Consider the following 13,711-nt stretch of genomic DNA (forward strand, 5'->3'; position numbering starts at 1 on the left):
AAAAAAAATAAATAAAAATAAATATATATATATGTAAAATAAAATAAAATATCACAAAGCTCTTAGAAAAGAGGAGTGAAAGATACTTGATATGCTATATAGATTACTGCATACATTCATATTTAAAGGCAATAATTCGATAATCAAAGGACACGTGGTATTCACCAGCAAATATCTGTGGATGTATTCACAGAGCATTTGAAGCCTGTAATATTATCATTTACAATATCTTAAATGCATAGTTACACATCACAAATTTATCTCCTTTAATTTATTCTGTTGTGGGATATAGACCACCAAAAAAAAAAAAAAAAAAAAAGAGAGACATGTTAAGGAAATCCTAGATGAGTATGGATTTTTCACATTTGTCTTGGGAATCCCTAGTGCCTGAAAGGGCCTACACAGCTGACTGCAGCCCGGTCGTGTGTATCTGCACACCGACAGACTCACGACCAGTGCCTGCATCATTCCTGGGGCCACATCATTTTGCTTAGCCTCCTACGGCTTGATTCCAATGCTCAGAAAAGGGAGTTTTGTTTCCCTCGTCTCATATAATGCTGACAGCTTCAGCACTGTGTGTTATGTTCTCATTTCTCTCTAGAACTGTCTGGAGTTTTAACGGTTCAAATCCTGATATATTGTGATACAGGAAACGAAATGGAACTCCAAGAAATATGCATGCAGATTCTACGCATGACTCTTTGGCCTGTGGACGGCAGACCGAACCTCCTTACCTTTATCATAGATTTCCTTCAGGACTCCTCGCTTTATCAGCTCTTCTCTGCTTTGCCTCATAGATATTTTCCTTTCCAGGGCTACAAATAAAAGACAAACGGGGAAGCAGATGTGAGTAGGAAACCAAGCTGTCTTCTAAAGAATCCTATGTTAACACATATGGCAATGTAATGTACGAGAAAGCTTCTGTAAATTGTGCTTTGCTAACGTGAGCTAATGAGACATACCAATTCATATGTTTTGATACTATCATAATAAGCCTTTTAATCAGATTATGTCATTTAAGTTTCCAAATAATCTTCAAATTATCACGAATGAAAGGGTAGGCATTCTTTTTTTTTTTTTTTTTTTGAGACAGAGTCTCACTCTGTTGCCCAGGCTGGAGTACGGTGGCGTGATCTCAGCTCACTGCAACTCCTGCCTCCCAGGTTCAAGTGATTCTCCTGCCTTAGCCTTCTGAGTAGCTGGGACTACAGGCACAGGCCACCGTGCCCAGCTAATTTTTATATTTTTAGTAGAGAGGGGGTTTTATGTTTAGCCAGGATGGTCTCGATTTCCTGACCTCATAAACCACTGGTCTTGGCCTCCCAAAGTGCTGGGATTACAGGCGTAAGCCATCGTGCCCAGCCAAGGTAGGCATTCTTATTTAATTGAACCCCAATTTATGGTTGAACCTGTAGCACAGAAAAGCTCAACAACTTGTCAGAGTCACATTGCTACTGAGTAAAGGAACTAGGATTCAATGCCAGAAACACCACCTTGGATGTCAGCCGAACCTCACGTCTTACTGAACTTTCCTGAACATGGCACTTCCTCCCAGGAGGGACTGCTGTTTCAATGATCCAGTTCATAGAGATCAGGCCTCACTGAGGATTCCGTTACTTTCCAACTATTTTAAAAAATGGTGTGAAAATACCTTCTGAGAAGCTCTCTGGTGTGGCCTCCCATGGTCCGGAGGCGATACTGTCTAAAGGTAGGGGTGGCTTCCATGGCACGGCCCCTCCACTGCCTTTTTCTCTTAGGCTCCAAGCTGGAGCAGCCAAGTGGAGAAGGAACTATTCAGTTACACAATGCACCTCCGCCATGGCCCCGCCATGCACCTAGGTCGAGAGCTTGGGAAGGTGGCAGCAGGGCTGGAGGAGGGAAGAGGGAACAGTGGGTGCGCTGGGGGGCACATCAAGTAGAAACAGCCCAGGAGTGGGGAAGTGAGGGGCTGCCCAAAAGACAGGCCTGTGGCTCGAAGGAGGGACACAGGCAAACATGGGGAGGAAAGAAGGCTATTCCAGCAGTTGGCGGAGTCTCTGGTACACACTGACTCAACCTCCACAGCCTTCGAAAACATATTCAGGGGAAAATCACCAGCTATAAAATAAGGAAACTACTTTATGCAGACAAATTCAGATACAGATTAATTAAACACACACTGCCATCAACGGAATTTAGTCCAAAGAATATGAAGAAGAACTAGGAAGAAAGCAAGCAAACGTGGATTATGGTTCTAACTCTGTCACCCTCTAAGCTATGGGACATGAGTCAAGTGACCTTAGTCAAGTCACTTTGCCACACTGGGAAAACACTGATGCCTCAGCCCAACCATTCCAATTTCATAGGCCCAGGGTAGGACCAGGACATCTCCATTGTGATAAAAAAGCTCTCTGGGTTATTTTCAGGCATGACTCGGCTGAGAATCACTAATTATATATTTTGGAACTTACTATTTTAAAAATGTTACATTCTAGTTCCCTCTCTTAAATTATAATGAATTAACTGGTATGAGGGAGAAAAATAAATGTTAGGTTAGGATGCACTCACATAGAGCTGACGGAGAACATATTAATCCTAAAATAGAGACAGAAATCTGTAACTACGGAAGTGGTGGCAGGAAGGCTGTATGGGAGGACAAGGGGGAAAGCTGGGTGCAGGAAACATGGAAACTGGGGGTTCAAGAGTTTTATTTGTCAAACCAGATGACATGATATGGTGGCAGGAAGGCAGAAAAATGTTCTCTTTGCAGAAGACAGCTTCGGGAAGGGCTGGAGAAGGGATACGGAATTGCATGCAGTTAGGTTAGAAAGTTCTGCCTGATGTGAAAAGATCTGCTAAGCAGCCGAGCATGGTGGTTCACACCTGTAATCTCAGCACTTTGGGAGGTCGAGGTGGGTGGATCATTTGAGGTCAGGAGTTTGAGAGCAGCCTGGTCAACATGGTGAAACCCTGTCTCTACTAAAAATACAAATATTAGTCATCAGTGGTGGCGCATGCCTGTAGTCCCTGCTACTTGGGAGGCTGAAACAGGAGAATTGCTTGAACCCGTGAGGCAGAGGTTGTGGTGAGCGAGACTGCACCACTGCACTCCAGCCTGGGCAGCACAGGGAGACTCTATCTCAAAACAACAACAACAACAACCACCAAAAAATAAAAGGGAAAAAGAAAAGATCTGCTAAGCAGCACAGTAGGAAAAGACTGGGCAGGTAAGGTGAAGCAGGGGGGCTTTAAGTATTGGGTTTGTTACAGATGTTTGGGTGACATAAAGCCATCCAAATGCAAAGAGATGCTTTCCCCTTCTGTACTTAACCACATAAATAAAACAGATTTCTCTTAGACAAAATGAGGTTTCCCAGGTGTTCTAAACCACAGACTAAAGCAGAGAGACCTGGTCTACAGCATTAAAGGAAGATCTGCGATGAAGTGAGCAGAACCCTGGAGTTGGAGGTCCAAGATCCTGAGCTATTAGGAGAAATGTGGATGTTCTCAGGCTAAGCACTCAGCCATCTGGACATCAGCTGTCACTAACAACTGTGGATCCGCTGTCCGCAGTCAAAGGCACTGGCTGGGGCTGGAGATAATGGTGACCAAAGAGCCAGCCATTGCTGTGATAGAATTTACAGACTCGTGTGACATTCAGACCATTGTCAAATGATGATATTACTTAATGTGTGATCACAAGTTGAGATAAGTCCTCCTGAAGAAAAGGGACAAGTTCCTATCGAGCATATGGTAAATATTGTCCCTGATTAGGGTGTTGGAAAAGGCTTTTCTGAAGAAGAGATCTTTGAGCTGAGGGGGGCTGGGTAGGGGCCGAGGGAAATGCTCCAGATAGAGCAGCCTGCTCTAGATGGAGAAATCATGGTACCAGGAAGGAACAGAAAGAAAGCTGATGTGGCTGCAGCTGCCAGCATCAGATGAAGAATGTTTGAGATGGGGTAGGGGGTTGGGCCATGAAAGGCCTCATGGACCATGTTATTCTAAGAGCAATGGGAAGAAATGATCAGCTTTGAGGATATGAAAGATGAACATTCACTTTAGTATAGAGAATGGATTGGAAAGAGGCCAATGACTAGGTGATTATAGGCATCTAGGCAGGGGATGATGGTAGCTGAGACGAAGATGCTATTGACAGTGACAAAAGATGCACCCAAGACATGTGAAGGTGACAATGCAGACACGATTAGACGTTAAAGCTTGGACACGGATATGCAGGAAAGAGAAAGACCAAGGAGGATGCCTTGGTTCCTGATCTGCATAACTCAATGGATGGTGCTGTCCATGACTAAGGCAGGGAGTACAGGGTGAGAATCGGGGTTGGAGGATGCATGACAAGTTCAGTGCTAGCCACATCCAAGAGACGTGATCAAGCATGTGCCAGGGAAATGCAGTTGGATACTTTATAAAACAGACATGGGAAGTTAAATGAGAATGTGCTACATGGCACAGACTATGCCAGATGCTTTCACGCACCAGTGCTTCTCAAACTTTTCCATGGAAACATTCCTGATGACAAAGGGAGAATACTAGGGGCTCCAAGGGTATGACTCAAAGTTGCCCATGCCAAGCATTAAAGAAAGTATGGGCCGGGCGCGGTGGCTCAAGCCTGTAATCCCAGCACTTTGGGAGGCCGAGACGGGCGGATCATGAGGTCAGGAGATCGAGACCATCCTGGCTAATACGGTGAAACCCTGTCTCTACTAAAAATACAAAAACTAGCCGGGCGACGAGGCGGGCGCCTGTAGTCCCAGCTACTCAGGAGGCTGAGGCAGGAGAATGGCGTAAACCCGGGAGGCGGAGCTTGCAGTGAGCTGAGATCCGGCCACTGCACTCCAGCCCGGGCGACAGAGCGAGACTCCGTCTCAAAAAAAAAAAAAAAAAAAAAAAAAAAAAAGAAAGTATGTTTCTTCAATGTATTAAGTTTCCTTTGAAAGTAAATGTAGAAATCACATAATATATCTGTTTTAATTTAAATAAGAAAAGACTCCTGCTCCATCACCACCAATTTCCAAGTTAAAGTGACGTGCTGGAGGCGGCTTTTTTCTTCTATGGTTTTGTCCATTCCTGGTAAAGAATCCTAAGCCCACAGCGAATGCACAGATCATCTTGAGAAGCGTGAAAAATTATGTTACTTAACTTAATCTTTACCACAATCCTGTAAAGTATAATCATTCCCATTTTACAGTGAGGTACCTCACTGTAAAGGCCCAGGAAAATGAACTTGCTCAGAGTCCCACAGTAGCAAGTGGAAGGGCAGAAAGAGATTTTAATGCTCTTCCCTTTTTCTCCATGATGCAATGTTGTTGTGAGAATGATCATAATGTATAGGAAAACTGCAAGGATCTAAAAACAGAAGGCAATCTGATTGTTAGTTTACTTGGGGTTGAAAGTCGTGGTAAAGTGACATAATTCCACTTTACTCTCAGGAGCTTCTTCCTTGTAAGGAACTCTTCAGTTTTTTTGTTTGTTTTTGTTTTCGTTTTTTGAGAAGGAGTACTGCTCTGTTGCCCAGGCTAGAGTGCAATGGCATGGTCTCGGCTCACTCCAACCACTGCCTCCTGGGTTCAAGAGATTCTCCTGCCTCAGCCTCTTCAGTAGCTGGGATTACAGGTGCCCACTGCCACACCTGGCTAATTTTTGTATTTTTAGTAGAGACGGGGTTTCACCATGTTGGCCAGGCTGGTCTTGAACTCCTGACCTCATGATCTGCCCGCCTTGGCCTCCCAAAGTGCTGGGATTACAGGTGTCAGCCACTGCGCCCAGCCAGGAACTCTTTTCTTCTTACCATCTCTCTTAACAAGGTATGCATGATGCCTCTCTTCTGATCTTATTTTCAGCAGCTCTTCCAAAGTCAGAGCTAAGTTTAAGTGGGGTCAAAGTGTTCTGCAGCAGGCAGGTGTATGTACACCTACCCCCCACGTCTGAGGAAGCCGAGAGGACAAAGAAAGGCTAACAAATTCATCTTCTGAATTTGTAGTAGGGACTCACAAACAGAAGCCATGGCTGGGTCTTGAGCAGCAGTGAGATGAGATAGTGGACCCCCAAGCCATTATTCTCCCAGACCCAGGGTTTCTATAATAAATGGAAAGAGTCTGCATGATTGAAAATACAGTGTAGGACAACCAAAGCATGGTAACATCAAGGTTGTTTTGACCTAAGGGCACCACTCATGGTAAGTACATGCTCTTGCACAGAGAACAGTAGATAAAGTGGAAGTCTCAGAGGCCTTCTAAGACCTGGGGTTAATCAGAAGCCAACATGGTGGATTAGCATCCAAGGTGAAGTTGCTTTAATTTCTACACTAGGACAAGCTCACTACTGCTCCAGGAAGTAAAATACTGTGGGCTGTCTGTACAAAGAGACAACCATTGGATCTGGTTTATGACTGACCCGTAAAACACAGGGGAAAATGGGCTTAATATGGGAAAAAAAAGAAAATACAATGGTTTCCCTTTTCACAAACCAGGTATGGTCTGACCCTCCTTCCTCGATAATTTTGGCTGTGGGTAGAACAAACATGAACAAGGAAGAAAAAAGAAGGAATTATGAAAAGTTAAAGAATTTAGAAGAAGAGGAGTGAGGCATTGGGAAAGAGAGAAGGTGTGATGTGTAGTGCGCCAGCCTGATGGATGGCAGGGATAAGATAAATCAGGTAAATGAGAACCGAGGTGTGAGGGTGAGCTGACTGCCTGGGAGTGTTTGGTCTTTGGGAGGTAGAAAATGAAAGTGAACAGAACAAAGCAATCCATTCCTTTAAGCAAAAATCTGTATTGCTAGAGGTGCTGGAAAAGCATGAGAGCAGATATTATTTTTACATAAAGAAATAAAGTCACAAGGATTTCTTTTAAAATGAGAAAATCTATTCTCAAATCCAAAAATCACTCTGATATTATACAGTTATTAAAATACAGGGCAGGCCAGGCACGATGGCTATTGCTCGTAATCTCAGCACTTTGGGAGGTTGAGGTGGGCCTCATTTGAGGTCAGGAGTTCAAGACCAACCTGGCCAACATGGTGAAACCTCATTTCTACTAAAAATACAAAAATTAGCCAGGCATGGTGGCCTGCTTACTCAGGAGGGTGAGGCAGGAAAACTGCTTGAACCCAGGAGGTGGAGGTTGCTGTGAGCTGAGATCGCACCACTACACTCCAGCCTGGGCAACAGAGTGAGACTTCATCTCAAAAAACAAAATAAAAAATAAAATAAAATAAAATAAAATACAGGGCAGTATAAAATTCAAGTGTCCATACAAGGGGGTGTTTTGCTGTAAACCATTTGGTTTAAAACTGGATTGCGGTGATGGCTGCACAACCCTTTAAATTTACTGAAATCATTGAGTTGTTTACTTACAATGGGTTCATTTTATGGTATGTAAATTATACCTCAATAAAGTTGTTAAAGAAAAATGCCTGTAATAGCAAAAGCATTAGTTAAAAAAATGAAAATAGTAAATCTAAGCAGACAATTAAGAAATTAATAAACTTCAGGCCACAGAAAGCTAGGAGGCCAACATTAACATTTAAAAATTAGAAACACAGCATATAAAGGTAAATTTCTTTTCAGCAGTGTTTTAAACCTCTAACACCTAATTAGTCAGTAGAACCAAAATAGAAAAATCAGGAATCTGGTTCTCTCTAAGATGAATATGCAGCTTAGAAGGTGGCCAATGTAACTTCCTGATCTTTAGAAAATAACCAAATTTCCAGCCTGCAGTCAATGCAGAAAACCATCAGAGGCTTTACAATGTGATGCTGGCAACTGAAACACCAAAACAAAACTACATAGACCAGCAAAGGTGCAAAGACTCCTTCTAGAAGCATCTAGTCTGCAATTCAAAGCCAACATATGAGATAGCCTGAAGAGAGAAAGGAAAAAAGCAAATTGTGCTTTGCTTTTATAGACCAACAAAGTTAGCTGAGAAGACCCAGACATATAAAAAAAGAGGTTTCACATATCTCTCTTGCCTAAAATATGACTGGGAGAATGATTTCTCAATTATGGTGCCAAACATAGCCAAAAATAGCCCCAAGAAACTGTATTGAAAGGTTGGCATGTCCAAGGAAGGCTCTCTAAATTTGCCTTCAAACTCTGCCTTAATATAAAAACTAGTCATGAAACCTCAAAAGGCATGGCTATTCTTGCATCCTTACCACTGTGTATTCACCATGGACTTTTATTCTGTGTTACTGATGCTCTGACGGAGCCTTGCTGACCCTGGATGGACTACCTCTCTTATGGCTGGCTGATTCCCAGAGAGTGAATAGAATTCTTTGAATGTGCCTTTCAGATCCAAATGAATCAATTCAGAGCCCACAGTCCTGACCAACTCCTTTAATGAGCTAGTACATTCCCAGCCACTGTGCACCTGTTCTCAGCACCCCAGGGCCAGGTACTAGATGACTAGAGACCGCTCCTATGTGACAGAGCCCACTGAAAGTATTCCTGCTGGCCAATTCTAAGCCTGCTTATTCTGTCTTGCCTGTTCCTTCCCATGGAAACCACAAGAAAAGGCTCATGCCCACATTTTCCTCCCATACCTCCCCCTGTATGGCCCTGCTTGGTTGGCATGCCCCTTGCTCTTGGGATTTGGGAGTAAAACAGTCTTTTCAATGGCAGTTGTCTTCTTATCTGTTGGCCTCACCATACCTGAAAAATAATCAAATCTCCAGTTTAAAACACACCGATCTTTGCACCGGTTTGTAAAAGAAGGATAAAACAGGAGAACTGGGAAATTCTCACAGCTTTCTGTTGCACTTTGTTGTTCTGAAATCTGTCTGCACGTGAGCCAGTAGTTTAGAAATGAGGAGTCTGGAGATAAAAGACCAAAGACCACCTCTACTAATAGTGAGAGTAGTTCTAGTTTAGTAATTTTTTAAACTCCTCTTCTGAGCCACCATGTCAGTCTATGCTGTATTTGCTGAAAGCCAGTTCCCCATGATACCTCCTTAATGTATTTTCCCAGTCTCCTCCCTTTCCACATGAATTTGTGATGAACCAAGGAATCCTATGCCTCTTTGACATTGAAGAATTTTTTTCTTTTTTTTTTTTTTTTTTTTTTGAGACGGAGTCTTGCTCTGTTGCCCAGGCTGGAGTGCAATGGCTCAATCTTGACACACTGCTACCTCTGCCTCCCGGGCTTAAGGGTTTAAGCGTTTCTCCTGCCTCAGCCTCCCAAGTAGCTGGAACTACAGGAGCCCACCACCATGCCTGGTTAATTTTTTGTATCTTTAGTAGAGCTATGGCTTCACCATGTTGGCCAGGCTGATCTCGAACTCTTTACTTCAGGTGATCTGCCCACCTCCACCTCCCAGAGTGCTGGGATTACAGGTGTGCACCACTGCACCCAGTTTGACATTGATGAATTTAAAATAAGCATCTTGGATGGGCTCATTCTCCTTGGTGGAATACCTAGGTTAGATGAATTTGTTAAAAATAGGGTATTAAAAAAAATCTCTTGCACATACACACACAGGCACACACTTATTTATAAAAATAATACATGAAAATATTTTACTGTAAAAAACTTCAAGAAATAAAGAGAAAACAGTCCTTTTCACTATCTCTCCCTCCATAGCCTAACTCATCAAACCCACTACTACCTCCATCTTTTTCCTTGCCTCTCCCCTGCAACAGTCATACCTTCCCACACCATATACAAATACCATTAAATGAAATTATTCTATGCATGTTGTTCTACAAGTTTTTTTCTTCCTCTAACTTATCAAATGGTTCCATAGCTCTTCCCACCTCATTCTTTTTGAGTACTGCATGCCATTTCATGGGATATATGTACTATGATTTATTTAACCAGCCTGCAGCTGAAGGCAAGTTAAGTTGTTCCTACATTGTGGCATACAAACATCGCTACTGTGTTCATACTTGTTCAGGTACTCATGTAAACATGTATAAGGATTTTTCTAGAATATATAGCTAGATGTACAATTTCTGGACCGGGTATTTTCTATGTGCTCCCAGTACTGATGGAAGAAAGCAACTCTTAAGTTCCCTAACTTTTAAGTATTGCTTGCTTTATTAAAAAAAAAAAAAAAAAAAGATGAAGAAGTTGGAGAAAAAGCAATATTGATGTTGGAACAAGTCATTTGGTCCTGCTCAGATTACCAGAGCAGAAACTTATTTAGATTTCTCTCCAGGATAATCTATCTCTGTTGAATTCTCTGCTCAATTGCCTTTAAATTACATTCTGAAGGGAATAGAAAGTTGAAGGGGGAAAAGCAATTGAGAAATGATGAAATTTGTGGTAGCTTACTGCTGAGTAGTTTACTTGCAAGTAAAATCTATAGCTTTTATCCTTTGTAAATCTTACAACTCCAGTGAAAGGAACTTTTTAGGCTGGAAATCTACAAGTGACAAATGCAATGAGCCTCAAGAACCTAGAACATGCCTCCACTTCCCATCTGGCTTCATGAGTAATGAGAATTATTCATATGATGCAATAATTGCAGCCTAGAAAGACTCAAAACAAAATAATCAACCCACGTATTAGTATGATGCAACAACTATAGCCTAGAAGGATTCCAAATGAAACAATCAGTCCACATTTATGCTATCTCTAGAGAAAAATGCTTTCTTAAGATAAACAGATGTTTCAAAATTAAGTTTATATAAACAATATATAAAAGAGGATAAAGGGGAGCAATGAGAAAAACATAGTGGTCTTCCATTGTCAAAGACCAGGTGGCAAACATCTGTTGATCTTTTATTTCATAAGGAAGTTAATGAAAAAATAAACAAGGTTGTCAATCTAATGATATGTTGAAAAGGGAAAGGAATGTAAAAAAGAAAAAAGAACGCAACTCTGAATGTCTAATTTTAGACAACATGATATGATAAACATATCATGTTCAAGAAAAACATATCATGTTCAAGAAAAAGTCACATTAATCTAGAGGCAATTTGTATGAGTACCACATATTGGGTCTTTCACTACCTCAGGTACCATGAATATCTGAACGTTTTGCCAGTAACCCAGTTATTACTAGGTAAGAAGGTTTTCAATTACTTGATAATCCAAGGAAAGCTTATCAAATCAGTAATTCAAAATGAAAGAAAATTTATTATTATTATTATTATTATTATTTTCTGAAGCAGAGTCTCACTCTGTTGCCAAGGCTGGAATGTAGTGGTGCAATCTTGGCTCACTGGAAACTCCACCTGCCAGGCTTAAGTGATCCTCCCACCTCAGCCTCCCAAGTTGTTGGGACAGGCGTGCGGTACCACACCCTGCTAACTTTTGTATTTTCTGTAGAGGTGGGGTTTCGCCATGTTGCCCAGTCTGGTCTCGAACTCCTGGGCTCAAACGATCTGCCTGCCTCGGCCTTCCAAACTATTGGGATTACAGGTGTGAGCCACTGTGCCCAGGCAGAAAATTCTTTTTATATTTGGCAACTAAAGCCAAGTGATTCTCAAAAGCAGAGAGAGGCAGGTCAGTTTAGAACTTTTTTCCCCTCTAAAAATCCAAACCACATGGAACTTCTATCTAAATCAGGGATGCCCAATCTTTTGGCGTCCCTGGGCCACATTACAAGAATTGTCTTGAGCCACATATAAAATTGAGCTAAAAAAAATCAAAAATCGCCAAAAAAAAAAAAAAAAAAATCTCATAACGTTTCAAGAAAGTTCACATATTTGTGTTGGGCTGCATTCAGAGCTGTCCTGGGTTGCAGGTGGCCCAGGGGCTGCAGGTCGGACAAGCTTGAAATCTGAGGGTTCACTGTCCTTGTTGAAAGACAACAAGCACAGGTCCCGATCTCTGCTCTATGTTAACCCCTCCCCCATGATCACAGTAGGAACTTTAGCGGAGTCTATGCGAACAAAATTCCTCATTTCCAACACAGACACCCAACCACTCTACTTGTGTAAAGCTATATAGTGAGCTTGGATAAATTCTTCATGGCCCCTGAAGTAGGAGATGAGACTTTATTTACTATGGTTTGCAATTACATCCAAGTCATCTACCTCAGCACTTTCTAAAGTCTGTTTTTGCAGAATAGTGACCCACAGAGACGCTCTGAGAAAAGGGTTCTGTGCACAAATAATTTTGGGAAATGCCATGTACTGCTGGAGAATCACCGTGTTCATTAGCACACTGAAGGCCCCGAGAAGACTTGGAATAAAGAAAGCAGTGTAACTCAGTTTCACCATTTCTCCCCAGTTCGTTGGACAATATGACCCTTTTACGGAGTACCATGGAGCTAGTACTCTGAGAAAAAGCCTCTGGGAGATGCTGATCTAAATACTAGATTGCAGAAAGCAAATGAGGTGTTGTGTTGTAAAAAGGCACCAGGGAGGTCAGCTTGCTCAGCAGGGGCCATGCTCTTTCATCAAGAGCTTTCTGGTAAACATTTGAAACAAACACAACTGAAAACCCTAAGTCCAGCAATATCAAGTTACGAAGACATGACTGACCTGGATCCGAATGACCAACACTCCTGTGGTCTTGGTAGCAACTTCAGTCAGTAGAGACCTGCATTCCAATGAGCTGCCTTGGCTGGGCCGGCCCTCATGTGCATTCCCCTAATAAAGAAAGCTATAGACTTGCTGAAGAACCTCAAGCAGCCCAGTACTACAGAGTATCTCCTCAAGATAACAACTTTGGTTTTGATCTCATTTCTGCTAGGCTTGTCTTCTGACAGTAACTCAGATTAGCATACTTTCCTCTGGAGTGATACAGTATGAGGTAGATCATGTCATTAACATAGAGGAGGCTACTTATTTTCCTCTTGACTATGGGAGAAGTACCTGAAGCCAGGTCCCATGGGAGCTCTGTTAACTGAGTAGGTATATGTGAAAAAAAAAGGAAGGGAAACAACGTCATTTTCAGCACGCTGTCAAAAATGCATTCTTCATGAATTTTGATTGGATCTTAGTTTGAACAAATCAGCTGTTGAAGCATTTTGGGGTCACCTAGGTAAATATGAATATGAACTGGGTATTAGATCATATTAGGGAATTAGTTTTGCTACATATGATAATGGTCTTGGATTATACAGAACACTTCCCTTATTTTTTTGGGAGACGTATGATTACAGATGTCTGTAATTTACATTAAAACACTTCAGAAGGAAAAAGCAATAGATATAGGCAAGTTTTAGTTATGTGATGGCAATACAATTATAGAATATATAGTTATATCATTATACAATTCTCTCAACTTCTCTTACATTTGCAAATTTTCAGAAGAAACCAGTAAACACACAAATGAATCTTACAAGCCATGTTGAGGGAAAATAAAAAAAAATAAAAAAAAAAAACAAGGGAAAAGAACACATATACTATGGTTCCATTTATATAAAGTTCAAAAACCAGAAAAACTCAATATATGGTTTAGAGAAATTTATCTCTAAGCTTGAGAACTACAAAGAAAAGGAAAGCTATGATTACAATAAAATATCAGGACAGTGGCTACCTCTGGTGGGGAGGGGAATTACAATTAGAAAGGTACATTAAGGGGCTTCCAGGTGCTGGCAGTATTTAAGTTTTTTGACTGGGGCAGTGGTTACACAGTATTCACTTTATGAACAATTGTTAAACTGTATATTGATGCTTAACCCCTTTTTCTCAATTTGTATTTTATTTCCCAAATAAAAAAATTTAAATGACATTCTTACTAACTCTGCTTCTTTGTACTATTGCAATAGTTTCTGAGGGGGAATAAAACACTCAGCCATCAAATAATAAAATCATGCAGCT

The 13,711-nt window shown here is 41.5% G+C and overlaps 1 protein-coding gene across 6 annotated transcripts in view; it reads right to left on the bottom strand.

Moving 5' to 3' along the window:
- PHACTR1 (phosphatase and actin regulator 1) overlaps positions 1 to 13,711 on the bottom strand; it is a 336,171-nt gene that overhangs the window by 130,759 nt on the left and 191,701 nt on the right. For all 6 annotated transcript variants that reach the window (XM_010357137.2, XM_030928570.1, XM_010357141.2 and 3 more), the window contains exon 3: positions 735 to 815. In XM_010357137.2, coding sequence (XP_010355439.2) covers positions 735 to 815 — 81 coding nt within the window. The remainder of the gene's footprint in view (positions 1 to 734; positions 816 to 13,711) is intronic.

This window comes from Rhinopithecus roxellana, chromosome 4, assembly GCF_007565055.1.
Source record: "Rhinopithecus roxellana isolate Shanxi Qingling chromosome 4, ASM756505v1, whole genome shotgun sequence".
NCBI classification, from domain to species: Eukaryota; Metazoa; Chordata; class Mammalia; order Primates; family Cercopithecidae; genus Rhinopithecus; species Rhinopithecus roxellana.